Here is a 25938-nt window from a genome sequence, read left to right on the forward strand (position 1 = left end):
GAGTCTGTCATCTGCACCTCCATAACTGTCTGGTTTGGTTCTGCAACCCAACAAGACAGACACAGACTTCAGAGGATAATTAGAACCGCAGAAAAAACAATGGCTACCAACCTGCCTTCCATTGACGACCTGTCTATTGCACGAGTCAAAAAGAGGGCTGTGAAAATAATTACAGGCCCCTCGCATTCTGAACATAAATGATTTCAACTCCTACCCTCAAAATGACGCTATAGAGCACTGCATACCAGAACAACTAGACACAGGAACAGTTTTTTTCCCGAACGCCATCACTCCGCTAAACAAATAGTTCCCTCAACACTGTCAAACTATTCACTAAGTCTGCATTACTATTACTATTAGTCTTCTCATCGTTCCTATCACTCATCTCCTCCCACTTATGACTGCATGACTGTAACCTTGTTGCTGGTATCCTTACGATTTATATTGACTGTTTCCTAATATGATTTGATTGCTTATTTGTACCCTATGACTATCATTAAGTGTTGTACCTTATGATTCTTGACGAATGTATCTTCTCTTTTTATGTACACTGAGAGCATACGCACCAAAGACAAATTCCTTGTGTGTCCAATCACACTTGGCCAACAAAGAATTCTATTCTATTCTATTCTATTCTATTCTATTCTATTCTATTCTATTCTATTCTATTCTATTCTATTCTATTCTATTCTATTCTATCAACATCTTGGCTGTGTTCTCCAACCTTCTCGTGAACCTCAGTATCACAACTCCGAAACTTTCCTTATCTGTCTTTTCAGATGCTTCCAGATGCTTCAGCTAAAACCCCTCGGGTTCAAGATATGATCTGACTATTTTCTCAGCATTTTGACCTCCGGCTCTGGAATGGCTTTGGAATTTGCTTTTCGGTAGCTAGTGAGACCCGAGGCTGTTTAAAGACCAGGCAATTAACTTCTCATGAATGTTAATGGCTGGGTTTGGGCCACGGGGTTGAGCTATTCGGCAAGTGTGAGTGGAGCCCTTATTAAAGAACGGAGTCAGCCAATAACTTCGGGGCCCTTCGGGTCAGGGAGAACAGCCTCAAAAATCTGTGGAAAAGCTTCTCCAATTTGCTGCCAAATCATGTGGATGTAAGGGAAGAACAAGAAAAATGGCAAGGTGTAGGAAAATACACCGAGCGCGTGGCACAAACCTGGCCGTTAGAACAAAGCATAATGTGTGTTTAGTTTGTTTCTGGACAGTGCATTCCGCAAAGCTAGTAGTGCCGTCTCCTAACTGTAATTCATGGTTTATGTGTTGCACGAACTGAAGCATGCAGAATCAAATGGAACGTAAGCAAAGTTTCATAATGACTCCTTTCCACCTTGTTGCTTCAGATTACCTTAAAATCATTATCAGGGGAAGGATAGGGCAAGGGCAAGGGAAGGGAAAAGAAAAAAGGAGAGGGGAAGGAAGAAAAAGAGAGAGGGGAGGGATGAGGAAGGGAAGGGACGATGAAGGCAAGGAAAGGAGAAGGGATGAGGAAGGGAAGGGGAAGGGGAAGGGGAAGGGGAAGGAGAAGAGAAGAGAAGAGAAGAGAAGAGAAGAGAAGAGAAGAGAAGAGAAGAGAAGAGAAGAGAAGAGAAGAGAAGAGAAGAGGAAGGCATTAGGAAGGATGGGGAAGGAGAAGGGATGGGGAAGGGAAGGGGGAGGAAGGGATGAGGAAGGAGAAGGGATGAGGAAGGGAAGGGGAAGGGATGAGAAAGGGATGAGAAAGGGAAGGGAAAGGAAGGGAAGGGAAGGGAAGGGAAGGGAAGGGAAGGGAAGGGAAGGGAAGAGAAGAGAAGAGAAGAGAAGAGAAGAGAAGAGAAGAGAAGAGAAGAGAAGAGAAGAGAAGAGAAGAGAAGAGAAGAGAAGAGAAGAGAAGAGAAGAGAAGAGAAAGGTATTAGGAAGGATGTGGAAGGGATGAGAAAGGGATGAGAAAGGGAAGTGAAAGGAAAGGAAGGGAAGGGAAGGGAAGGGAAGGGAAGGGAAGGGAAGGGAAGGGAAGAGAAGAGAAGAGAAGAGAAGAGAAGAGAAGAGAAGAGAAGAGAAGAGAAGAGAAGAGAAGAGAAGAGAAGAGGAAGGTATTAGGAAGGATGGGGAAGGGATGAGAAAGGGATGAGAAAGGGATGAGAAAGGGAAGTGAAAGGAAGGGAAGGGAAGGGAAGGGAAGGGAAGGGAAGGGAAGGGAAGGGAAGGGAAGGGAAGGGAAGAGAAGAGAAGAGAAGAGAAGAGAAGAGAAGAGAAGAGAAGAGAAGAGAAGAGAAGAGAAGAGAAGAGAAGAGAAGAGGAAGGGATGAGGAAGAGAAGGGAAGGTGAAGGGATGAGGAAGAGAAGTGAAAAGAAGGGATGAGGAAGGGAAGTGAAAGGAAAGGAAAGGAAGGGAAGGGAAGTCTGGTTTCACTATACTGACCAAAGGGTTAGTAATAATTTAATGCACAACCGAAAACAATTAACAGGCTAAATCGATGCAAGGAAATTAATGCAGTACCCTTCCTCTTAAAGCTTTTGTGGAATAATCCGTGGAAGGGAATATATAAAGTAAGAAAAAAGAAAAGAAAGGAAGACAACCCATCCTTGAAGAAATGATAGGCAAAAATATTTCAGAGCCCTGTCTTCGTGAGCTTGCCAGGCATTCAACCCTCACTCCCCCCCCCCCAATGGGTCTTCTCTTACCCTACCCCATCTTTGGGGACATCAGTGATGAACCAAGAAGGTTCGTCAAGTACAGTGTCTCTCAACCTTAGCAATTTTTAAGAAGTGTGGACTTCAACTCCCAGAATTCCCCAGGCCAGATGACAACTCTGGGCTACAAGCACTGCATCAATACTGAGAAACAGATTGGGATCCAGAGATGTTCGTGGTCACTTATGATCTTCTTCCCCAGTGAAGAAGAGACAAAATCCTAGACAATACTGGAAGGACACAAAGTGTGTTGATCTGAGTGGAAACTGTGGATTGGAGAAAGCTGACATAAAAACAATGTCATTGTCCAGGCTGCAATGAGGAATGGTGGGATGGCCTAGAGGTGGAGCTCTCGCCTCACAATCAGGAGGCTGTGAGTTCGATCCTATGTAGAGGCAGATATTTCTCTCTCTGGGCACAATGAGATTATATCTGCTGAACAAAACTCCGTACTGGCAACAAGAAGGGCATCCGGCCAGTAAACACTCTGCTAGCTCCGTTCAGTTGCCCAGACTCCACCCCGCAAGGGATTATGGAGTCGTTAAACGATGATGATGATTGTCCAGGTTGCAATGACAAGCCCAGAATATCAAAAGCATGAATACGCCCGAGTTAAAAGCTGTCACATTTTCCAGTCGAGATTGTTTCAGTTTTGTTGAGAAACAAAAAGGAACACGCCGAGATTTAAAAGAGAACTGGCAAATGGGTGTTTTCCACTAAAAAAAAAATCAGGATCTCGGGTACGACGTTAAGTTATTGAGAGCCAGCTCCTTAAAAAAAAAAAAAACAACCCAAAACCTTCAAACCTTCAGATATTTGTATTTTGCTCTGCTTTAAAATGAAAGCTCATATGTGAACATCTTGAAGATTATGGGAGTTCCTTTGCCAGAAAACACCAGCTGACGGGTGCTAAGAAATGCATCTTGAAGCACACTTCCCTGTCCTTTTTGCGGGAGTGAAACTTCTGTTTCTACAGACTGCCTTCAAAAACAAAAAACAAAAAAACACCCTTCTCTCATTCGTCAGCCAAATGGTTCTTGCCTGCTCTAATTGTGCTACGTGGAACAAAGTGTTCCAATTAAAGACGGGGAAGAGGTGAGGGATTTTCACCTTGCCTGTAACTTATTCCAAGTGACTGTCCATTAGATTTATGGATCACCTTTCCTCCTGGTAACCTGTGGTAGCCTGGCCGGCTTAAAACCATTAATCACTTGGAAGATCCCCCACCCACCAAAAAAACCCCCCACAAATTTATTAAGCATGCAAATAGCTACGGTCAGGGGTGGGATTCAAAAATTTTAGCAACCAGTTCTCTGCCTGGTTGCTGGGTGGGCGTGGCCATGGGGGCGTGGCCTACTCGACCATCTGCACCATGATGGGGAGCGGGTATTTTCGCCCGCCTCAGTTCCGGAGGCTTTCTTTGAGCCTCTGGGAGGGCAAAAACAGCCTCCCCCGGATTCCGGAGGCCGGAAACGACCTTGTTTCCAGACTTCCAGTAGGCCCGTTTTTCGCCCTCCCCAGGCTCCGGAGGCTTTCCTTGAGCCTCCAGGTGGGCGAAAAAAAAGCCCGTTTCTGGACTTCCGGTAGGACCATTTTTCGCCCTCCCCCAGCCTCCGGGTGGGCCCTGCACTTACCTCGCATCCAAAAAGGGCTGCGTGGAGACTCCTGGGAGGGGCGGGGTGGGGTGGGCGGGGCCAGCCAGTTCTTGCAACTACCGGTTCGGCGAACCAGATGTAAAATTAGCATCCGGTTCACGCGAACCAGTCCGAACTGGCTGAATCCCAACCCGGGCTACAGTATGAGGGTAGTCAATTGTCTAACGATGGTAATTGTTGCCGACCCCTGCCCCAAACGGAGAGCTATTTTTCTCTTTTACACTTCTATTCATCGCTAAAGATCTATGTACCGCTATCAATGCAATCCAATCCCACTTCCAACGAAGTAGTTCTGTTGTTGTTTTTAAGCTCCCTCTTCTCTCTCTCTCAAACCCCCCCCCAAAAAAAATGTTTAAACCTTTTTTGTGCTGGCTGAAAGATGCTTCTTAAAATCACACGCCAAGTTGTGACAACCTCACACGAGTCCTCCTTCAGGTTTTGTTTTGTTTTCCCCCCCACCTTTTATAAATTACAGAAGAAAGAAAAATACCACTCGACAGCCCATTAAACCATCAATCCTTTCTCGAGAGATACTTACACGAAAAAGGGCATCAGTTGGATGAGAGTCTCTTTTTTGGGGTTGGCAATGAATTCCGGCAGAGACTGAATGACTTTGTTCATCACGTTTCTCAAGTAGTTTTGCAACTGCTTCCGCCGTTCCTCCACGAACTTGGCATCCTAAAAAGGAAAGCGAGGAGAGAAGCCCTGAATTCGCCCGGCTTGGCAAGTTAAATCGTAACGCTAACATTTGCGTGTCCTTGTACAAGCAAAAGGGCTGCCCTGGAGACGAAGGGGCAATCACGGGCCCAGGCAGGCCTACAGAAGTCCAGATGTTCTGAATGGCAACTTCCAACCAATATTGGGCATTGGGAGTCGTCATTCAACAACAGCTGGAGCAGGGGGGGGTCAAACTCTATTTCATTGAGGGCCGTATCAGGGTTGAGTTTGACCTCGGGGACAAGTGGGGTGGCATGGCCAGCTCAGTGTCACTTTGTGGTGGCCAAGTGCTAAGACAGGACTTTGCTCAAAGCCTCCCTCCCTCTAATTATAACCTTCCTTCCTTCCTTTCTTCCCTTCTTTTTCCTTCCCTTTCTATTCCCATCTTCCCTTCTTTTTCTTTGTCTTTCCTTTCTCCTTCCTTCCTTTTTTCCTTCCCTCTTTATTCTCCTTTCGTCTTCCGTCCCCTCTTCCTTCTTTTTCCTTCTTTGCTCTTTTCCAATATTTCCTTCTTTTTGTCTTTCCTCTTTTCCTTTCTCCTTCCTTCCTTCTCTTCTTTTTCCTTCCCTCTTCATTCTCCTTTCGTCTTCCTTCCCCTCTTTCCTTCTTTTTCCTTCCTTTCTCTATTCCCATCTTCCCTTCTTTTTCTTTGTCTTTCCTCTTTCTCCTTCCTTCTCTTTTTTCCTTCCCTCTTCATTCTCCTTTCGTCTTCCTTCCCCCCTTTCCTTCTTTTTCCTTCCTTGCTCTATTCCCATCTTCCCTTCTTTTTCTTTGTCTTTCCTCTTTCTCCTTCCTTCTCTTTTTTCCTTCCCGCTTCATTCTCCTTTCGTCTTCCTTCCCCTCTTTCCTTCTTTTTCCTTCCTTGCTCTATTCCCATCTTCCCTTCATCTTCTTTGTCTTTCCTCTTTCTCCTTCCTTCCTTCTCTTTTTTCCTTCCCTCTTTATTCTTTCGTCTTCCTTCCCCTCTTATTTTTCCTTCCTTGCTCTCTTCCATCTTTCCTTCTTTTTCTTTGTCTTTCCTCTTTTCCTTTCTCCTTCCTTCCTTCCTTCTCTTCTTTTTCCTTCCCTCTTCATTCTCCTTTCGTCTTCCTTCCCCCATTTCCTTCTTTTTCCTTCCTTGCTCTATTCCCATCTTCCCTTCTTTTTCTTTGTCTTTCCTTCCTTCCTTCTCTTTTTTCCTTCTGTCTTCATTCTCCTTTCGTCTTCCTTCCCCTCTTTCCTTCTTTTTCCTTCCTTGCTCTTTTCCCATCTTCCCTTCTTTTTTCTTTGTCTTTCCTCTTTCCCTGTCTCTTTCCCTGTCCCTTCTTGCAAGCTCAAATGCAAAAGGGGAAGAAACGGTTCTCCTTTTGTTTTGTTTTTAGTTCATTTGTCTAGCCCTCTCCCAGTGAAAATGGAGTGGGGGGGGCCTCCATTTCCACTGGCAGAGGCACCACAGGTTGGTCCTTCGCTGTTTCCAAGGCAGCCCCGCGGGCAAAATCTAAGCACCTAAACTCAATCTAAGTCTTGAGTTTGACACCCGTGCGCTAGAAGGTCATGGGTATTCTAGACATGTAGAAGGACAGGCAGAGCCTGAGGGTGGAGTCAAGAGAGGTATCAGCCTGGCATCATTACATTCCCACAAGCAGTCTAAGTACAACACTTCTTGAATTCCGTTGACTCTTATGTAGCAGCAATTTAGTGTGACCATTATTTGACTAGATTCTTGTATAGAGGCATGAGCAATAAATCAGCTTAACGGGAATTTAACAGATAATCCTGATTCTTCTGCCTGACGGTTCCCACATAGGAAACAGGTTCAGAACTCAATGGCATGCAACACGTTTCCACTTTCGAAACATTACAAGCTCAGAGCAGTGCTTAGGGTTAAAAACAGCTGCTCCAATCTCACTGGATGCGTGTTGAGTTTGGAACTCTTTCAGATGAGTTGAAACAACATGGGGGCACACATTTTTCGCTGTGGTTTGAAACAACCTGCCCTGGGCTAATTCAACAGTCTGAACTAAGGTGGAATGCTCAGAAATGTTTTCCATTCAGAACATTTTGAATAAATCTACCAGCATCAGGTTACAAGATATTACCAATTGCTCTAGTTAGGTGTTCTGTCGGATCCAGCTGCTGAGCAGATGTGCTCAGAAGCATGGGCTAGGGGGTGTCTGCCTATTTCTATGGCTGAAAGACAAGGACCCTGTCAGCACTTCAACCTGCATTTACTCTAGTGCTGACATAAAAAGGAGAAGAGGGGGGCAGCTGGCAGAGGACGCTTGACTTCTCACCTACTTATTTTCTCTGAAGATAATATCCCCTAGGAGATGAGATGGGAGGGGGGACACTCCTGGGAGCTGAAGTAGTAGATATGGGGAGAGTGATTTGGAAGAGGGCCAATGAGATGCAGAGAATTGGGGAACAGAAAGGGAAGGTTTGGGGTCAGGAAGTCAGTGTTGGCCAAGCCACAATCGGGGACAGGTTGTCGTGCTTAATAAAATGAAAGATTTCTTCAAAGACTATTTGTTTGGAAATGCAATTTATTTTATTTGAGACAACATCGAAACCTGACAGACCCATTGATAACTTAGTTTTGAGAACTTGCCTAGTCCCTTCTGAAAGCGGTCTAAACTGGTGGGCTGGGTGGGCTGCTGGGGGTTCGCAGGTGTTCGGGAGAACCTCTAGCTAAGATTCTGTGCAGTTCGGAGAACCCCCAAATCCCATTGGCTGGCCCCACTCACCCCGCAACACTCCTCCCAGGAGTCCCCACGCGACCCCTTTTGGATGCAGGTAAGTGCAGAGCGCGCGCGGAGGCTCAGGGAGGGCGAAAAACGAGTTTACTGGAAATTCAGGAAGGGTGGAAATGGGACCGTTTCTGGCCTCCAGAGGGTCTCCGGAGCCTGGGGAGGCCATTTTCACCCTGCCAGAGGCTTGAGAAAAGCCTCTGGAGCCCAGGGAGGGCAAAAACTCCCCGCCTCCCACTGTGGTGCAGGAGGTCAACTAGGCCATGCCCACGGCCATCCAGCAACCGGGCAGGGAACCCCTTGCAAAAAATTTTGAAGCCCACCCCTGCTTATATTGGCACAAACTAGAGCGCCGCCATTCATACAAGTCTCTTCCAATTTAGTTTCCAAGTTCCTCTGGCATGACAGTATATTAGAAGCAAGAAATCTCTGGAAAGAAGCCCAAGGGAAAAGGCAAAGGGCTGGTAGACCAGCTTAAGGAAAGGTTTTTTTTTTTTCTTTAACAATTTGCAGAACTGCATTTCCGGCGGCTTTCTGCTGGCAGCTGCGCAGATGACCTTGTAGAAGTTAGCCGGAGGCGGCGATAGTTATATAAACAAAGGCATGCTTTAAAACCTGGCTAACACCAAAAGCCCAAGGAAAAAAAACAAACCTCACACCGGCTCTTCCCTAATTGATGGTGGCAATGTTCCTCCGTCTCAGCAATTTTTAAGACCTGTGGACTTCAACTCCCAGAATTCCCCAGCCACTGAACCTAGTTTTAATCTGCATTATTTGTTTTTTTTCTGTGCTAAACATTTGGAGGGATGGAGGGGGAAGAAGACTTCCGAAGTCTCTCTCCTTCAGGTCAAAGGGAGAAACGGTTTTAGGAAGCGAGAGGTTGCTAATTCCTTTTAACAGATGGATGTCACTGCAGATTTAGCGTGACATGCAAAACTGGCATGGGGGAACGTTAAAGATTTATAGGAATTCAGCATGAAGATAGGAAGACTCTGACTCAAGCTGGCATTTCTCCTTTCCCCTCCATGTAATATCCAAGAATAAGGAGGGGCCGTTACGGTGGTCCTTAATTTTTTATAGTTATCTCTTGGAAAACTTCTTTAGAACTATTTAAAATAGCTATCCTTATTAAGGTGGGTAACTTGAAATGGCTGAGCAAATACAAACGTACTTCTCAAGTAGACAACTATTTGAAGTTACAACTGCCAAAACTGTTATGGTCTGCCAGCAGCCTGCGGAGCTGGCAGCGGAGTCGGACAGAGAGGAGGCTGAGGAAGAACATGGGCCAGTCCTGGAGGCTGGGGAAGGCCCAGATGAGGGCTCTGCGTCGGAGGCAGAGATGGGGCCAGGGCCATCGGGGAGTGATGTGCGGACTCCGGAGTCTCCAGAGACTGACAGTAGAGAGGTAGAGGAAAAGGAGGAGCCTGTTTCTAGAGCACGTATGAGAAGAGCTGCCAGAAGGCAAGAGCAGCTAAACCAAAAAGGACGACTCGGGAGTAAGGCCAAGGGATGATTGGCCCCTCCCATAAGGCTTAAAAGACCAGCAACGGCTCTTGGCCTCTTGTCGGAAAACAACATTGACAGATTTGTTTCTTGTCTTGCTGCATTTATTTCTTGTCGGCGTCTTCTGCTTCTGAACTTTTGCCAAGAGAAGCCTTTGGCAGGTTGCCTAATTAGACCAAAGTTGGTGATAAGGCTGAAAAACTGTATTATGAAGAATTTGTTTTGAATTAGTTTGGACTACGCTGAGAATGAGTTAATTCTCAGCTGTTCTAATAAAGTCTGTTTGTTTTCGAACTGATTGCGTCTGATAATACCTACTTGGGCCTGGGTCACAACAAAAACATCTTAGGGACAATGGTGGGTTGCTCCCGGTTCTGTCCGGTTCTTGCGAACCGGTAGTAAAAGCGGTGGGACATTCCGGCCACCCGACTGGACGTCATAATGAATGATCTGTGTATGCTCCCGCTGCGGTAGTGAAGATAAGTAGAACCCACCCCTGCTTAGGGAGGTATTTACGTGAGCGAGATTCGAACAGTTTGACACAATGGTCAGATATGGGAAGATTCCATTCTATATCCTACAATGAGCGTCTCTGCGTTTGCGAAGCAGCAGAGGTAGAAGACCTGGCTCACATCCTATTTGACTGTTGCTTGAATAAGGGGGTGAGAGACAGGTACCTTGGTCCATATAGCAAATGAATGACCCATTGGGATCCCCATATCAAAGCAACTCGCCTTATGTGCGGCCAGAACCTGAAAATAACATTTAACAGCCCTTAAACAAAACGGTTCGGTTGAGCTCTGCATATGTGGGACTGATTCGGGTAGATTGTACTAGTCTTAAGAGTCAATGGAGATTCTCAGTCATCTAGGTCATCTGCAGATCTGTACACTGGAGAAACAAAACCATCACTTCACAAACGCATGGCACAACATAGGAGAACAAACCCATCTGGACAAGATTTAGCCGTCCATCTCATTTGAAAGACAAATGAGGATAGCAAACTTCACATTCTGGACAGAGAGGACCGCTGGTTTGAAAGAAGAAGAGTCAAGGAGGCTCTTACATTAAAATTGAGCAGTCCTCCCTCTACCGTGGGAAAGGGATGTCACACCATCTATTTCTCCTGTTTACAATACTTTCAGTAGTTCCAAGAAGGCTCCACACCCTACTCAGGTGACCCTGAGGGCACAGATAAACCTCCAAGTGGCCTCAATGACTCTCAAAAAGAGTGCCAATGACCAGATGACTGCAAGGAATAGCAATAGCAATAGCAATAGTACTTAGACTTATATACCGCTTCATGGTGCTTTTACAGCCCTCTCTAAGCGGTTTACAGAGTCAGCATATTGCACCCAACAATCTGGTGTCCTCATTTTACCCACCTCGGAAGGATGGAAGGCTGAGTCAACCTTGAGCTTGGTGAGATTTGAACTGCCGAACTGCAGCTAGCAGTCAGCTGAAGTAGCCTGCAGTATGGCACTCTAACCACTGCGCCACCTCGGCTCTTATAATATAATGGAATATAAATCCTTCCATTCCCCACCATTCAGTCAGAGCTGAAGAAGTTTCTTGGATGAGAAGTGAAACATCTTTAAGGAAAAACAAAGAAAGTCCAGTTGCCTCTTGAAAAAAAACAACCATCACCTTTGGGACAACCAGTCTTAAGCCGAGGACTGTAGGTTTGGGTCTCCACGCGGGTGTAAATATATAAACTGCGACATACGCAACAATCGGCCTCATATCTTAAGTACATATTTCAATAGCAACGGAAACGACGTCTAACCCGCAGGAAGCAACAAATTGTTAATTGCTCCAAAGAGGCCAATAAGGATTGGTAGACAATATTGTTCAAACGTGCGCAGGTTTTTCTTATTGTCAGCTTAAAAACTCCCCCAGGAGATATGGCTGCTCAATGAACAGGAAACCTTTATAGGCCCATTTAATGATCTTGCGAGAAATCGCTATTCGGGGAGCTTTAAGTACATTGATCAAAATATTAACAGGAAACGTGACAGAGCGGATTCCGCTTTAGAAAGCAACGGCTTTGGTGTGGTACGGTACAGGTAGTCCTCGACTTATCGTGTTTCCCCAAAAGTAAGCCCTTCCCCGAAAATAAATCCTCCCCCAAAAATAAGCTCTCCCCGAAAATATTTAACCACATGCACTGCCGGTTCCCGCCATTTCCTCTGGTTAGGGTTAGGGAGACAGAGCTGGAAATCAGGTAAGACGGCAAGAGGAGTCCCGTCTTGTTCCACGCGCCCCAAAATAATAAGACTTCCCCGAAAATAAGGCCACACGCTTATTTCAGGGTTCAAAGAAATATAAGACAGGGTCTTATTTTCAGGGAAACACGGTACATTAAACATTTGTTTAATGACGGTTGGAAGTTAGGACAGTGCTAAAAAGAAGGAAATATTTTGAGAAATATTTAAAAAGGCAGAATGTGATATTTCCCTAAAGGGAGAAACGTGCTCTTGGAGACAGAAAGCAGCCCCCGCCTTCCTTAATAGCCCTCAGCAGATGTCAGCACTTAAGAGATAAAGAGATAGATAGGTCTATTCATAAGCAAATACCCTCACCCCAAGATCCAACAAAAGGTAGGATTAGCCCTCAGCCACAATAGGAATTGGCCAAAGCCTCTTCTTTGCATCATCTCAGAGAGTCCAAACTTCAACCAAACCTGGGAGACCAAACAACCTACAGAACCAGCTATGACCCCTACAACAGCCAATAGAATACATGTTCTTGCACAGGAACAGGAAGCTCAAGTGCAAAGAAGGTGTTAGAACCCCTCACTCTCAACTCCATGTGGCCAGCTGCTGTGGCCTAGAGGTGGAGCTCTTGCCTCACAATCAGGAGGTTGTGAGTTCAATCCTAGGTAGAGGCAGATGTAGGGTCTCCTGCTTGGGCATGGGTTGGACTAGATGACCTTCAAGGTCCCTTCCAACTCTGTTAATCTTTTATCTGTTATTGTTCAGCTGCTCAGAATCATCCATGTGGGTCTGCTCCACTCACAAGCAGCCTCCAGTATCTTTCTCCTGGCTTGGAACTGAACCAGATGTATATTTTTTCCAACAGTTACAATACAGATAATCCTCAACTTACATTAAACGTTTGTTTAATGACAGTTGGAAGTATGGGCAGTGCTAAAAAAAAGGGGGGGTGACTTACAACCAGTCCTCGCATTTACGACTCTCACAAAGGTCTCGTGGTCAAAATTTGGGTTCCTGGCACCTGGCATGTTTTTTTTAACACTGGTTGCGGTATCCCAGGGTCCCCATTTGCAACCTTCCCAACCAGCTTCCAATGGGGGAGGGGGAAGCTGGATTCGCTTAACAACCACGTGATTTCCTTAACAGCAGCAGCAGCAAAAAAAAATGGGTACGATTGATTTCATCACCATCTTGCTTAGCAACAGAAAGTGCGGTCCCGATTATGGTCGTGGTTCTGACCCAGGCTTCCCGAAAAAGCCCGAAGCAGAATCCTGATCCCGACAAAACCCCTTTTATTAAACGAATAGTTGAATTCCTCTCATTCACCTTCAGAAAAAGTCTTTCAAGGGAGAATTCACAGTCACAGACCTTATCTGGCTTGGAGAGCTGCCAGGCCGATATCTTCAAAACTTGGCAAGGAGTCTCAGAGAGTCACGAACCAATTAAGGGAACTAATTGTCTCCTGCAAACTCCCCTCCCCCTTTGCTCCTCTTTTCTTCCCTCTGGGAGGGGCCATTCATCGTCCACCTGTGGCTTTACTCCTGAGTCGACCCTTGTTCTTTAGCTGTTCCCTTCTCCTGGAAGCTCTGCACATGCACACACTGGGAACAGGCTCAGGCTGTTCATCTGCCTCACTGACATCTGACTCCGAAGGCAGCTGATAACTGTCAGACGGCCCTGGCCCCCTCTCTGCCTCCGATGCAGAGCCCTCATCAGAGCCTTCCTCAGATTCCAGGATTGGCCCATGTTCCTCCCCAACCTCCTCACTGTCCGAATCTGCTGCCAGCTCCTCTGGCCGCTGGCGGGCCACAACAGTGGTAAGTCAAGGACTACCTGTATGGAAATGGGCGCTGATCGTCAGAAATGTCTTTTGGGAGGATGGAGGAGGAGGAGGGTGCCGCCATCAGAAAGTTTGTTTCCTTGCTGCCTGTCATTTGCAAGCCGTGCTGGCTTAAGAAGAAATTTTTTTTAATTGTTTTAATCGGTTTGTGATTTCTTAATTGCTGGGCCAAATTTATATTTTTTTTTTACTGTTTTTAATATTTGTATTCTATGTTCTTATTTTGGCTGTACACCGCCCTGAGTCCTCAGGGAGAAGGGCGGTATATAAATTGGAAATAAAATAAATTAAATTAAATTTGGTGTTTTTTTTTGTTTTTTTCTGAGAGTAGACAGACCCTTGGAGAAATAATGACTTTCTCAGTGGGCTTGTTTTTCTATTTGTTTTTTTTTTTTTCCTCTTATTTAAATCTTCAAACGGGAATCAAACTTCCATCAGACTCAGAAGCGTTTGCAAATTACACTTGGTCTCCAACAACTGTTGAACAGCAAGATGGGAGACATGGGGGTGGGGGGCTTCTAAAAGTATCTCAGGAGCGTGTCAGGTTGCCACTAATGCCACGGGGGTCCACGATTCTGGGAAATGTTAAAAACACAAGATGCCACTTGATTATTCGGCAATTCTAATTGAAGCTCCTAACGGAGAAGGCGACCCTCCTTTTCCCAGCCTTCGGGCTCCCTACCTTAATTCTTTTTTCAATATATATATATTTTTAATGAAAACAAAATAAAGAGGAAACTTGACATGCTGCAAAGTGCCAGGCTCCGGCACCAGTCTTCTTAATGAATCCCTCCTCTGGGGAATAGCAGGAAACAACTAACCGCAAGGCTTTTATGAGCTGCTGCAAATTTTCCTTGCCTTTCGATCGTCTTCCCTAAGAATCGTGAATCATTCTCATGGCCAATTGTTGCGGAGTGATTCACAGTTATAGGACAAGCAGCTAGCCCTAAAGGTAGGCTATTCCTTTTTAGAGGCTAAGACTTAGGAACTTATGCTCCTGACTTCCAAAGTCATGGTCAACTCTTTTCTCTCTCCCTCTCTCTCTCCCTCCCTCTTTCTTTCTTTCTTTCTTTCTTTCTTTCTTTCTTTCTTTCTTTCTTTCTTTCTTTCTTTCTTTCTTTCTTTCTTTCTTTCTTTCTTTCTTTCTTTCTTTCTTTTCTTCTTTCTTTCTTTTTCTTTCTCTCCCTCCCTCCCCCTCCCTCTTCCTTCCTTTTTTTCTCCTTCTTTCCTTCCTTCCTTTTCCCTCCTTCCCTCTCTCTCCCTCTCTCCCTTTCTTTCTTTTCTTTCGTTCCCTCCTTCTCCCTCCCTTCCTTTCTTTTTTCTTTTTCTGTGTTTCCTTCTTTTGCTATCTTTCTTTCATCCATCATCTATATCTATCCATCTATCTATCTATCCCTCCATCCCTCCATCCACCCATCCCTCCATCCATCCATCCATTTACCAATCCACCTACCTCTATATCTATCTATCTATCTATCTATCTATCTATCTATCTATCTATCTATCCATCCCTCCCTCCCTCCCTCCCTCGTTCCCTCCATCCATCCATCTATCCATCCATCTACCAATCCACCTACCTCTATATCTATCTATCTATCTATCTATCTATCTATCTATCTATCTATCTATCTATCTATCCCTCCCTCCCTCCCTCCCTCCCTCCCTCGTTCCCTCCATCCATCCATCTATCCATCCATCTACCAATCCACCTACCTCTATATCTATCTATCTATCTATCTATCTATCTATCTATCTATCTATCTATCTATCTATCTATCTATCTATCTATCTATCTATCTATCTATCTATCTATCTATCGATCTATCCATCCATCCATCCATCCATCCATCCATCCATCCATCCATCCATCTATCATCTAATCTATATCTAACATCTAATTTATCAAATTTATCAAATCTATCATCTATCTAAACTATCTATCAATCATATACTCTTATCACAGTGATGGCGAGGTGGCACAGTGGTTAGAGTGCAGTACTGCAGGCTACTTCAGCTGACCCCTAGCTGCAGTTCAGCAGTTCAAATCTCACTAAGCTCAAGGTTGGACTCAGCCTTCCATCCTTTCGAGGTCGATAAAATGAGGACACCAGATTGTTGGGTGCAATATGCTGACTCTGTAGAGAGGGCTGTAAAGCACTGTGAAGCGGCATATAAGTCTAAGTGCTATCGCTATCTATCGAACATCTATCGATCATCTGTCTCCTGCCTTTATGACTTTGACAAATAGTTCAAGATGGCAAACGTATCCCAAACAGCTTCCTTCTCCTGTTTTCTCCGCAACAGGAAGCCTCTAAGCCTGGTGAGGTTAGGCTGAGAGAGAACGATGGACCCCAAAGTCACTCAGCTAGATTTCAAAACACAAGCTTCATCAAACTTCCTTGATCTTAAAAAAAACAAAAAGTCGCAGAATTACCCAGGAATTCCCACTTCCGCAATCTTTTTGTTCAGTTGGGAGCTTCAAAGCTATTTCAGTTTGCCCTCTGCAAACATCCTCCTCCGTTTTCACCTTCTTGGCTAATCACAAGGAATTGACCAACTTTGCAATGTTCTCTCGAGGTCATTTTTAGCAAGGCTATAAATATCTCACCCAATGGGATCCCCCCCTCCCCCTTCTGCTTTGCTCAAGCTTCGATCGGAAACCCTATACGCTTCCTCGGGGACTCTGCATGTCCTTGGGGGGAAAAAGCAGGGGGAAGTCCATGGGAACTAAATTAGATGGAATATATTAGGCAGAGGAGGAGGAAAATATAGACTGGGTGAAACCAGGTTTAATAGCAATTACTGTGAGAGGGATCTTGGCGTCTTAGTGGACAACCAGTTAAATATGAGCTAACAGTGTGCGGCGGAAGCCAAAAAAGCCAACACAATCCTAAATTGCATTAACAGAGGGATTCAATCAAAATCAAGTGAGGTACTGATACAATTTCCGGCTTCCGAGTGCACTTCAAGGTGTTGGTTCTTACCTTTAAAGTGCTCCGTGGCTTAGGACCTGAGTACTTATGAGACTACCTGCTCAACCGATAACCTCCCACCAACCAATAAGCTCTCACAGAGTAGGCCTACTCATAGTACCATCATTAAAACAATGTCGTCTAGTAGTTCCAAGGGAGAGAGCCTTCTCTGTGGGGGCACCTACTCTTTGGAACAAAATACCCCCTGGAATACGAATAATCCCAGATCTTCGCACTTTCCGACGTGCCCTGAAGACCTTTCTGTTTCAACAAGCAGGGCTAGCGTAAACATCTAAATTCTATGCCAAGGTCTTAACAGATACACCAAGTTGACTCATGCCCTGAGTCCTTCGGGAGAAGGGCGGTATAGAAATTCAATACATAAAAATAAAATAAATAAATAAACTCTATAAAGCCTTAGTAAGACCACACATGGAGTACTGCAACCAGTTTTGGTCACCACACTATAAAAAAGATGTTGAGAATCTAGAAAAAGTGCAGAGAAGAGCAACCAGGATGACTAGGGGACTGGAGACTAAAACATATGAAGAACAGTTACAGGAACTGGGCCTGGCTAGTCTAGTGAAGAGAAGGACCAGGGGAGACAGGAGAGCATCTTCCAATATTTGAGGGGCTGCCACAGAGAGGAGGGAGTCAAGCTATTTTCCAAGGCAACTGAAGGCCAAACAAGGAATAATGGATGGAAACTGAACAAGGAGAAATTCAACCTAGAACTAAGGAGAAATTTTCTGACAGTGAGAACAATCAACCAATGGAACAGAAGTTGCCTCCGGAAGTTGTGGGAGCTTCATCACTGGAGGCTTTCAAGAAGAGACTGGACTGCCATCTGTCAGAAATGGTGTAGGGTCTCCTGCTTGGGCAGGGGGTTGGACTAGATGACCTACAAGCTCCCTTCCAACGCTGATGATCTGTATCTGTAAAATTAAGCAGGGCTTTCTCTTCAGCTCCTGCTCATTTGCAATCTTCATGCCCTTTGGGTGAAAAATGTCAAAAGTGTATCTTAATATTAAAGCTGAATTTTACCTTTAACTCAGTACTTGTAATTAATCTTGCATATTATGGAATGAAAAGGTCAACGTGCAAACACGGAGGCCTCTGATTTGCAATGTTATTAGCCAGAGAAATGTAACTGGGGGGAAACTAAGGACATGACTTGGCCATCAACTTCTAGGGAAGTTGGAATTATTTCACTGTGTCGCCTACCAAAATTTCAACGCTGAGTGGTTGGCTAAGCCATAATGGGATTTGTTTGATTCTGGCTTGTCATGGTGAATGGCCCACCCAGCTACTACGGTTAATAAACCACGGATTGTAGCTTAATGTTACATACAAGCCATTACAGTTTATTCAGCAATCTGTGCTTAAAACAAAATATGGTAGAAACATGACTTGTCTCAGGTCCTGAGACCAAAAAGTTCTGGTCAAAAATCAGATACTGGCTTTGTGAAATAACGGGACAGGAGATAGTCCTAGCTCCAGAAATTTTCCTCCTGGGTATAATCGGAGATGGCCTCAATAACAACAAAACGCAACTCATAATCCAGATTACAACCGCGGCTAGGCTAGCCTTTGCGAAATACTGGAAAAATAAATCCACACCCTCAGAAGAAATACTAATAAACAAAATCTTAGAGTGCGCAGAAATGGCAAAATTGACGAGTGAGATAAATAATGAGGAGAAATCTAAATATTATGAAGTATGGGGAAATTGGTACAATTGGTTGAAGAACAAGATAAAAACATGATTTTAGGATATGACTTGTTTTGTACTCGAAATCGAGTTTATATTGCATAGAATATTGTACAGCTAAGGATGAAGTTTATTTAACATATGATTCACCAAATTGTATAAACACTGTACCTCTGAAGGAGATAGAGATTGTATATATTTTCTTCTATAATGGAAAAATTCAATAAAGTATATTAAAAAAAAAGAAAAAAGAAAAAAAAGAAACATGACTTGTCATCTTACCGTCACTGAAGGATGGACACCGCACCCCACCCCCCACGGCCCGTTTTTGGTCCCACAAGGCTTCAGGGAGGCCTGCTCCCTCACACAAGGTGAGGTAAGGCGACGTCAGCCAGTTCCCCAGGGCCTACGATCACGATGGCGAACCTATGGTATGCGTGGCATACCACACGGAGCCCTCTCTGCAGGCACACGAGCCGTCAGCCAGCTCAGCTCCACCACGCATGTGCACGCACCTCCCACCAGCCAGCTGATTTTTGGGTCTCTGGCGCGGGGGCAGGGTGCATGCGGGAGGCGCGCACCCATGCACAGTGGAGCTGATCTGTGCAACAGCTCGCGTGCCCGCAGAGAGGGTTCCTTGTGCCACCTGTGCCACCCGTGCCATAGGTTCGCCATCACGGCTCTAGAGAACGCTTACAAAACTTCCTTTGCATGGCTTCATTATCTGCCAATTCCTTTCCCATCTTTTGATCTTTCTCTTCTTTTCTTTTCTTTTTTCCCAGCCTCCATTGCAGGAAATATTACGGGAGCAAGTTTTAGTCAAGTTTTTTTTTTTTTTATCAGCGGCTCATTATTTAAAATCACAAAGTAGGGTAAGATAGTCCTCCAAGATAAGCGGTGTCATTTTATTCTCTTATTCCACGATCGATCCGCAAAACATTTTCGCAGAAAAAGTCTCTGAAGCAGCTAACCTACTGTCAGCACTAGTGTGATAAGAGTTTCACCGGGCTGCATTTGCTTGTTTTGAAGCCTCCAATATTATTATTTTTTTTATTTACTCTCACTGGATTTCCAAACGATCAGGGAAAGGGCGGGGGAACAGAAATTCTAGGAAGAACAATTAAAATAATTGCTTATTATCAAAGATTGCAAAAAAACCCCAATCCATAAATCAACAACTTCATAATTGCTTCCTTTCCTCTGCCAAAAAGACCGGAAAAGTGACTGTATTCATAAATCAAAACCTTAAATATTGATTTGTACACTTCAAAAAAAAGAAGAAAAAAAAAGAATTAACGCTTGGAAAGTTTCGTTAACCTTGTACCTTGGGGAAGTTTGCAACGGTGGTGGTTTTTTCCCCCCCAATCCCCTAAAAAATAAAAAATCTGTTTGCAATTGCTGCTGCTTTTGACCTGTGACGGTTACAGATGGTCTTTTTCCTCCCTAACAAAGCAACGGAGAAAGAATGATTCATATCAGGGCCACTGAATTGCAACAGCCCAACGGCCAAGGAAGAAACTTCGTCATTCGTGCTTTGCTCTTCCTGAACAGAACATCCAGATTTCAAATTGAAAATGAGTTGCCCGTGGAAGTATCAGACCTTGGCCTCTCTGCTTTTCAGAAACAATCTTCTTTTAGAGAGGGGAAAATAAATAAATAAATAACATTCCATTATCGTTAACTTGAATGCATGGGGTCGAGAAATGCTTCCGTGGAAAGAACCCGACATCTGAATTGCTGTGTGTAAATAACACCTCCATGTTTTCACAGTGGTTTTACAGATTACAGATTCACAGAGTTGGAAGGGATCTTGTAGGTCATCTAGTCCAACCCTCCTGCCCAAGCAGGAGACCCTACACCATTTTTGACAATTTCTTCTTGAAAGCCTCCAGTGATGAAGCTCCCACAACTTCCGAAGGCAACTTCTGTTCCATGGGTTGACTGTTCTCACTGTCAGAAAATTCCTCCTTATTTCCAGGTTGAATCTCTCCTTGTTCTATTTCCATCCATTATTCCTTGTCTGGCCTTCGGCTGCTTTGGAAAATAGCTTGACCCCCTTCCTCTCTGTGGCAGCCCCTCAGATACTGGAAGACTGCTCTCATGTCTCCCCTGGTCCTTCTCTTCACTAGACTAGCCATGCCCAGTTCCTGCAACCGTTCAGCCTCCGATCCCCTAATCATCTTGGTTGCTCTTCTCTGTACTTTTTCTAGAGTCTCAACATCATTTTTTATAGTGTGGTGACCAAAACTGGATGTAGGTAATGTTTCCTACAATCTCAGCAGTCCCCAAAGATCAGCTGCGGCAAAAGAATTGCCCGGGGAAGTTATCCTCCATCCATAAGGCTCTGGTTCTTCATAAATGAAATTCATAATGAAGCATCATTAAGGTCTTCTCTAAACACCCAAATACCCTGGACAGGTTCCACTAGATAAATTCCTTTCCAAGTTGGACTGGGAAGTTATAAAAAAAATTGTCAGGGAAACCCTACATTTTAAATAAATAAAGGCTTAGATATCAAGCAAATACTTTCAGGAGTAGCATTGCCTTAATAAAGCCACTGAGTACTCAAGCTTGCACCGTATTAACAATATTTTATGCCTCTGATTTAGCAGACCGGAGATGTAATAGTTTTGAGGTGCTTTTTTTTCTTTTTGTTCACATGCTAAGAATATATTCAGATGCACACAGGGCATTGTTCTAACAGGCTGTTCTTCCCTTCGCGACATCGGCTTGATGGCAATGTGCAAGGCGTAAATATCCGCAGCCTGACTCCGAACAGCAGGGCTGATAAATTCCTTCTAAATTACCCTGCTGAGAAGGCCCAATGTTCGGTTGTGAGAAGTACACCCCAAAAGGACAGTGCCAAAAATCTCACAGCACCAGGAACCTCCGAAAAACAGTGCCAAGAGGCTCGAGCCAACCTTTCCCCCTTTAAGAAAAGCAAGAAGCACTGTAACAACCTCCTTATTGTCCGACTCTGCTGGCTTAAGAAGAAATTTTTAAATGTTTTAATTGGTAGTGAGTTTTAATTGGGCCAAATTTATATATCTTTTAATTGTTTTTTTAATATTTGTACTGCATGTTTTTTAATTTTGGCTGTACACCGCCCTGAGTCCTCAGGGAGAAGGGCGGTATAGAAATTTAATAATAAATAAATAAATAAAATAAACAGAAGTGGTTTTTAGTGCTCTCTGAGCTTGGTGGTTCTAGAACATCATCAGTTCTAGAAGGAAAAGGGGTTTGCTTTCTTTTTTATATTCAAGTGGCCTCCCTTGACAGGGAGCATATAAACAGGAAGCAAACCCATCTCTCTTCTAGCACTGATGATGTTACATTGTTTGGTAATGAAACGTCTGCAACCAGACAACAAAGCTCAGAGAGCACCAAGGACCCACACAGTTATATTCCTCCTCTTTCCCCACAAAAGCAGCCCCCTGTCACTCCAGTGCCATTGTAAATTCGAACAGTCACTAGACGGACGGTTGTAAGATGAGGACTATCTGGGTATTTATCCAGTGGCGAAATGTAAAATTTGTTACTACCGGTTCTGTGGGCGTGGTTTGGTGGGGGGTAATGTGACTGAGTGGGCATGGCCAACTTTTTTAAAAACTTTTAAAAGCGTTTTTTCTACAACCTCTTCAACCGAAGAAGTTATTTTAAAAATTGCTTTAAAAGCCTCTGACGATCCCAGCTGAGTTGCCTGATCGTCAGAGGCTTTTTTTTTCTTTTAAAAGCCTCTGACGATCCCAGCTGAGCTGCGCAATCATCAGAAGTTTTTTTTTACTATTAAAACCATTTTTTCAGCCGAAGAGGTTGTAGAAAAATATGCCTTTAAAAATTTTTTTAAAAAAGCCTCTGATGATCGCGCGACTCAACTGGACATGGGGGAGGAGGGATTTTTGCTACCGGTTCTCTGAACCACCCGCCGCAATCTCTACCGGATCAGGCGAATTTATCCAGCTTCTTTCTGTAACTCTCAGCTTTCTACAAGTTTGGACTGTTTCAAAAAGAAAAACATTCATCTGGCTGTGGATTACAAATACGAATCACAATTTATATATATATATATATATATTAAAAAATCCTTTTTAATGGCCCTTAGAATCAAAGAGCAAAAAAAAAAAAAGACACGAATCTTCTGGGGGGTGGGGGGTGGGGAGCCTTGCAGGAAAAGTGTGAAAATGATCTCCTAATAAGAACTAATGAGACGAGGAAAGCTGCCGAGGAGAGTTTTTATAAAGATGCAGCATCTGTGGGGGAAAAAAAAGTTACGCCTGAGCTGAAAGTGATAAAGGACATTCAGAAATGGGAGAGGTTGAACATTTAGACAGGTGGCAAAGAATCCTCTCGCGTTTGTGGCACGGGCTGAGGTGGGTATGAAGAAAAGGAAGGATAACAGAAACAGAATAACAGAGTTGGAAGGGACCTTGGAGGTCTTCTAGTCCAGCCCCCTGCTCAGACAGGAAACCCTAAGCTCGTGATGGCAAACCTATGTTGCGGAGGCTTGGGGAGGGCGAATTAACGGGCCTACCGGAAGTTCGGGAACGGCCTCCAGAGGGCCTCCGGAGCCTGGGGAGGCCATTTTCGCCCTCCTGGAGGCTCGAGAAAAGCCTCCGGAGCTGGGGTGGACAAAAACACACACCCTGTTGGTGCAGGAGGCCCATGAGGCCACGCCCACCATGGCCACGCCCACCCAGCAACCGGGCAGAGAACCCCTTGCTAAAATTTTTGAAGCCCACCCCTGGATATTTGGCTTACATAAATGCTATTTTCCTGATCCATTCTTTCATATCGGTTGATACTTCCTCTATCAAAGCAAGGTTCCCTCCCTAAGCAATTCTCAGAATATCTTTTTAATAATGCAAGTCAAACGTTTGCTCTTTAGTTTGTTTGGCAAGAGGTCTGGCCGTAGGTGAGCAGCGATGACAGGAAACTGCTCCTAAACCTGATTCTACCTGATTTCTTGGTTCTCGGGCACCCGACAATTACCTTGTTTCCTATGGCTTTCTTGGGCGGGAAGTTAAAACTTCGCACTTGGTGATACCTCATCTGCAACTTGTGGTGAAGCCCTCTGAATTCCGTGTATCGTCGATAAACATTCCACTCGTCGTCTTTTATCCTGATATATAGCTGTCGGAAACAGAGAGACGGGATCAGTTGGTTTTCTCCAAAACCAGGGTACTAGATCGAGAACTTAAATGGAAAAGGATACCAATCCGGCAACATTTTGAATGGAATGGAATGGAATGGAATGGAGTGGAGTGGAGTGGAGTGGAGTGGAGTGGAGTGGAGTGGAGTGGAGTGGAGTGGAGTGGAGTGGAGTAGAGTAGAGTAGAGTAGAGTAGAGTAGAGTAGAGTAGAGTAGAGTAGAGTAGAGTAGAGTAGAGTAGAATAGAATAGAATAGAATAGAATAGAATAGAATAGAATAGAAGGAATGGAATGTAAAAGCTACAGTAAGATATTTAGTGTATATATCGTTACTACCTTATCAAAACCAGAAAGAAAATATGTGACATACATGATATTTCATCCTATTTGGGAATAAGGCCAGTGAAGGATCTATATAGCACACATTCATTCTTGATACTATCATGAAAAGGTACATTTCAGCAACAATGGACTCAATGATCCCCATCTCGCGGGAGCTTGCCCTCGTAAGCCTTGGCAGTACAGTGGTCTAAGGCACCCTGTTATTAAGCTGGTTATTAAGACCAGATGCCTGCAATTACTGCAGGTTCGAATCTCACCAAGGCTCAAGGTTGACTCAGCCTTCCATCCTTTCTAAAGTAGGTAAATTGAGGACCCAGTTTGTGGGGGCAATAAGCTGACTTTGTATAAAATATACAAAAGTATGAAGGCTATTGCTTAACGCACTGTAAGCCGCCCTGAGTCTCCGGACAAGGGCGGCATATAAATCAAATTAAAAAAAAAAAAATTCCAAAATAATCTTCTTGAAATCAATGCAAGATTTTAAAACCGTGGTTTCAGGAACCAAGTTACTGTCCGGTTATCTGATTCAAAGAGATGAAGTGACTCCTAAGAGATACACATTCACACAGTATGCAAAATCAAACACGTTGTTGTGACCCAGGCCCAAGTAAGTAATAGGAAAAACAGTCAATGAAAAAACAAACAAACTTTATTCAAACAGCTGAGAATTACTTCATTCCCAGCGTCGTTCAACTAAATTAAAGCAAATTCCTCCCAACACAAATTCCTCAGTCCTATCGCAAACCTTGGTCCAATTAGGCAAATTGCCAAAGGCCTTTCTTGGCAAACGTTCAGAAGTCACAGATACAAAAATAAATACAAGAGGTAGACGAAGAAGAAGACGAAGCTATCAACGTTGTTTTCTGGCAAAGCCCAAACACCGTTGCTGGTCTGTTTTAAGCCGTATGGGAGGAGCCAATCATCTCTTGGCGGTACTCCTGAGTTGTCCTCTTTGCTTGAGCATGCGCATTGGAGCTGAGCTCGTGTGCCCACCGATATGGCTACGCATGACACCTGTGGCATGCGTGCCATAGGTTCGCCATCACGGGCATAGGGTCTCCTGCTTAAGCAAGGGGTTGGACTAGAAGGCCTCCAAGATCCCTTCCAGCTCTATTCTGATTGATTGATTGATTGAAATACTGACAATCATTAATCCATTGATAGATACCAAGCAGGCTAAACATTCAAAGCACACCCTAAATTAGCAGTTGATGATGGAAGAAATCTGCTTTAATTTACTTCAAATTACTAGTGATTTGGGGTTTTGATTTATTTGTTTGGTTTTTTTTACTATAGGGACTGTTGAGATTCAGGAAATCATTATTTTATGGTTAAGTATAAGTGCTCCCAAATTTCTCTTCACTTGACAGCTTAAATTCCCCGATTGCTAAATGCAACCGTCACAAATGTCTGTGCTATTAATTTTGGAGCCTGAACAAAACAGATCTCCGCAATAACTCGGCAGATTCAGAAATACGATTCTCTTCCGGGGGGGGGGGGGGAGAAACAAGGAAGTCTGCAACACAACACTGGCGTGGGCAACGCAGTTAAGCCGAAAGGTTAAACGTGGTTGCACGTGCAGTCAAATCCATGCGCAGGGTTGAGGTTTTCGGCAACTCTTTGACAGAGCCCGGTTGCCCAAAGCTACTCCAAATTATTATGGATGAATGTGGCTTGTTCTGAAAGATTCTTGCACTCTCACGCCGTGGCTTTCAATCTTTCGTATCTGAAGGCTTATAAATCATTTTCTCAACCACCTGGGTCCCACGAGGATGGATTTTTTTTTTAAAAAGTCGACTTTGTCCCAGAAGAACAGAGATATGCGGAGAGGCAGCCTTGTTGTGACCCAGGCTCACTTAGTCATTTAACTGGGTTTTATTGCTGGGTCGCTTCCGACTAGCAAATTTCTTTAGTCGGCTCCATAGATTTTCAATTGGGTGAAGGTCTGGGCTATTCCCAGGCCTTTCCAGCAGTGGAATAGGATGATCTTGAAACTTCCCCCCAAAAGTGGTGTTATTAGCCATTAAACCTCAAAAATACACTTTCCCCAAAAGGTTTCCACAATTTTGGCCACTACTATATTGGGTTTGGATTGGAATGAGTTCTTTCGTTGGTTAGCATCATTAGAGTCATCTGTGATAAGGCACACACGTTCCGCATCAGCTTTATATGCACTATGTAACATTTCATAGCATCCCATAATACTCTGGAGCAGGATTGTGCTAATGCTCAATTTCATATTCAGTACTATGGGGTTTTTTTGTGTGTGTGTTATTATGAGTTTTCAAGTTCCAGAAGTTCAATTTTTTGTACAGCCTTTTGTCTTCCGTTGGGTTGAACCAGTCCTTGTCAGAATCCACATTCCACCTGGAGAACTTCAAAGAACTAGAAACTAAAAACGGCAGAGAAGAGCAAGCAGGG

At 44.2% G+C, this 25938-nt stretch overlaps 1 protein-coding gene across 2 annotated transcripts in view; it reads right to left on the reverse strand.

Moving 5' to 3' along the window:
• The window catches only part of SNX29 (sorting nexin 29), a 181904-nt gene that overhangs the window by 52038 nt on the left and 103928 nt on the right, over positions 1-25938 (reverse strand). For both annotated transcript variants that reach the window (XM_087878406.1, XM_060692920.2), the window contains exons 19-20: positions 23016-23156; positions 4880-5019 (exon numbers count right to left, since the gene is read on the reverse strand). In XM_087878406.1, the coding sequence (XP_087734532.1) occupies positions 4880-5019; positions 23016-23156 (281 nt within the window). The remainder of the gene's footprint in view (positions 1-4879; positions 5020-23015; positions 23157-25938) is intronic.

The sequence above is a fragment of the Pantherophis guttatus genome, chromosome 14, assembly GCF_059756535.1.
Source record: "Pantherophis guttatus breed Tessera chromosome 14, ASM5975653v1, whole genome shotgun sequence".
Classification (NCBI taxonomy): Eukaryota; Metazoa; Chordata; class Lepidosauria; order Squamata; family Colubridae; genus Pantherophis; species Pantherophis guttatus.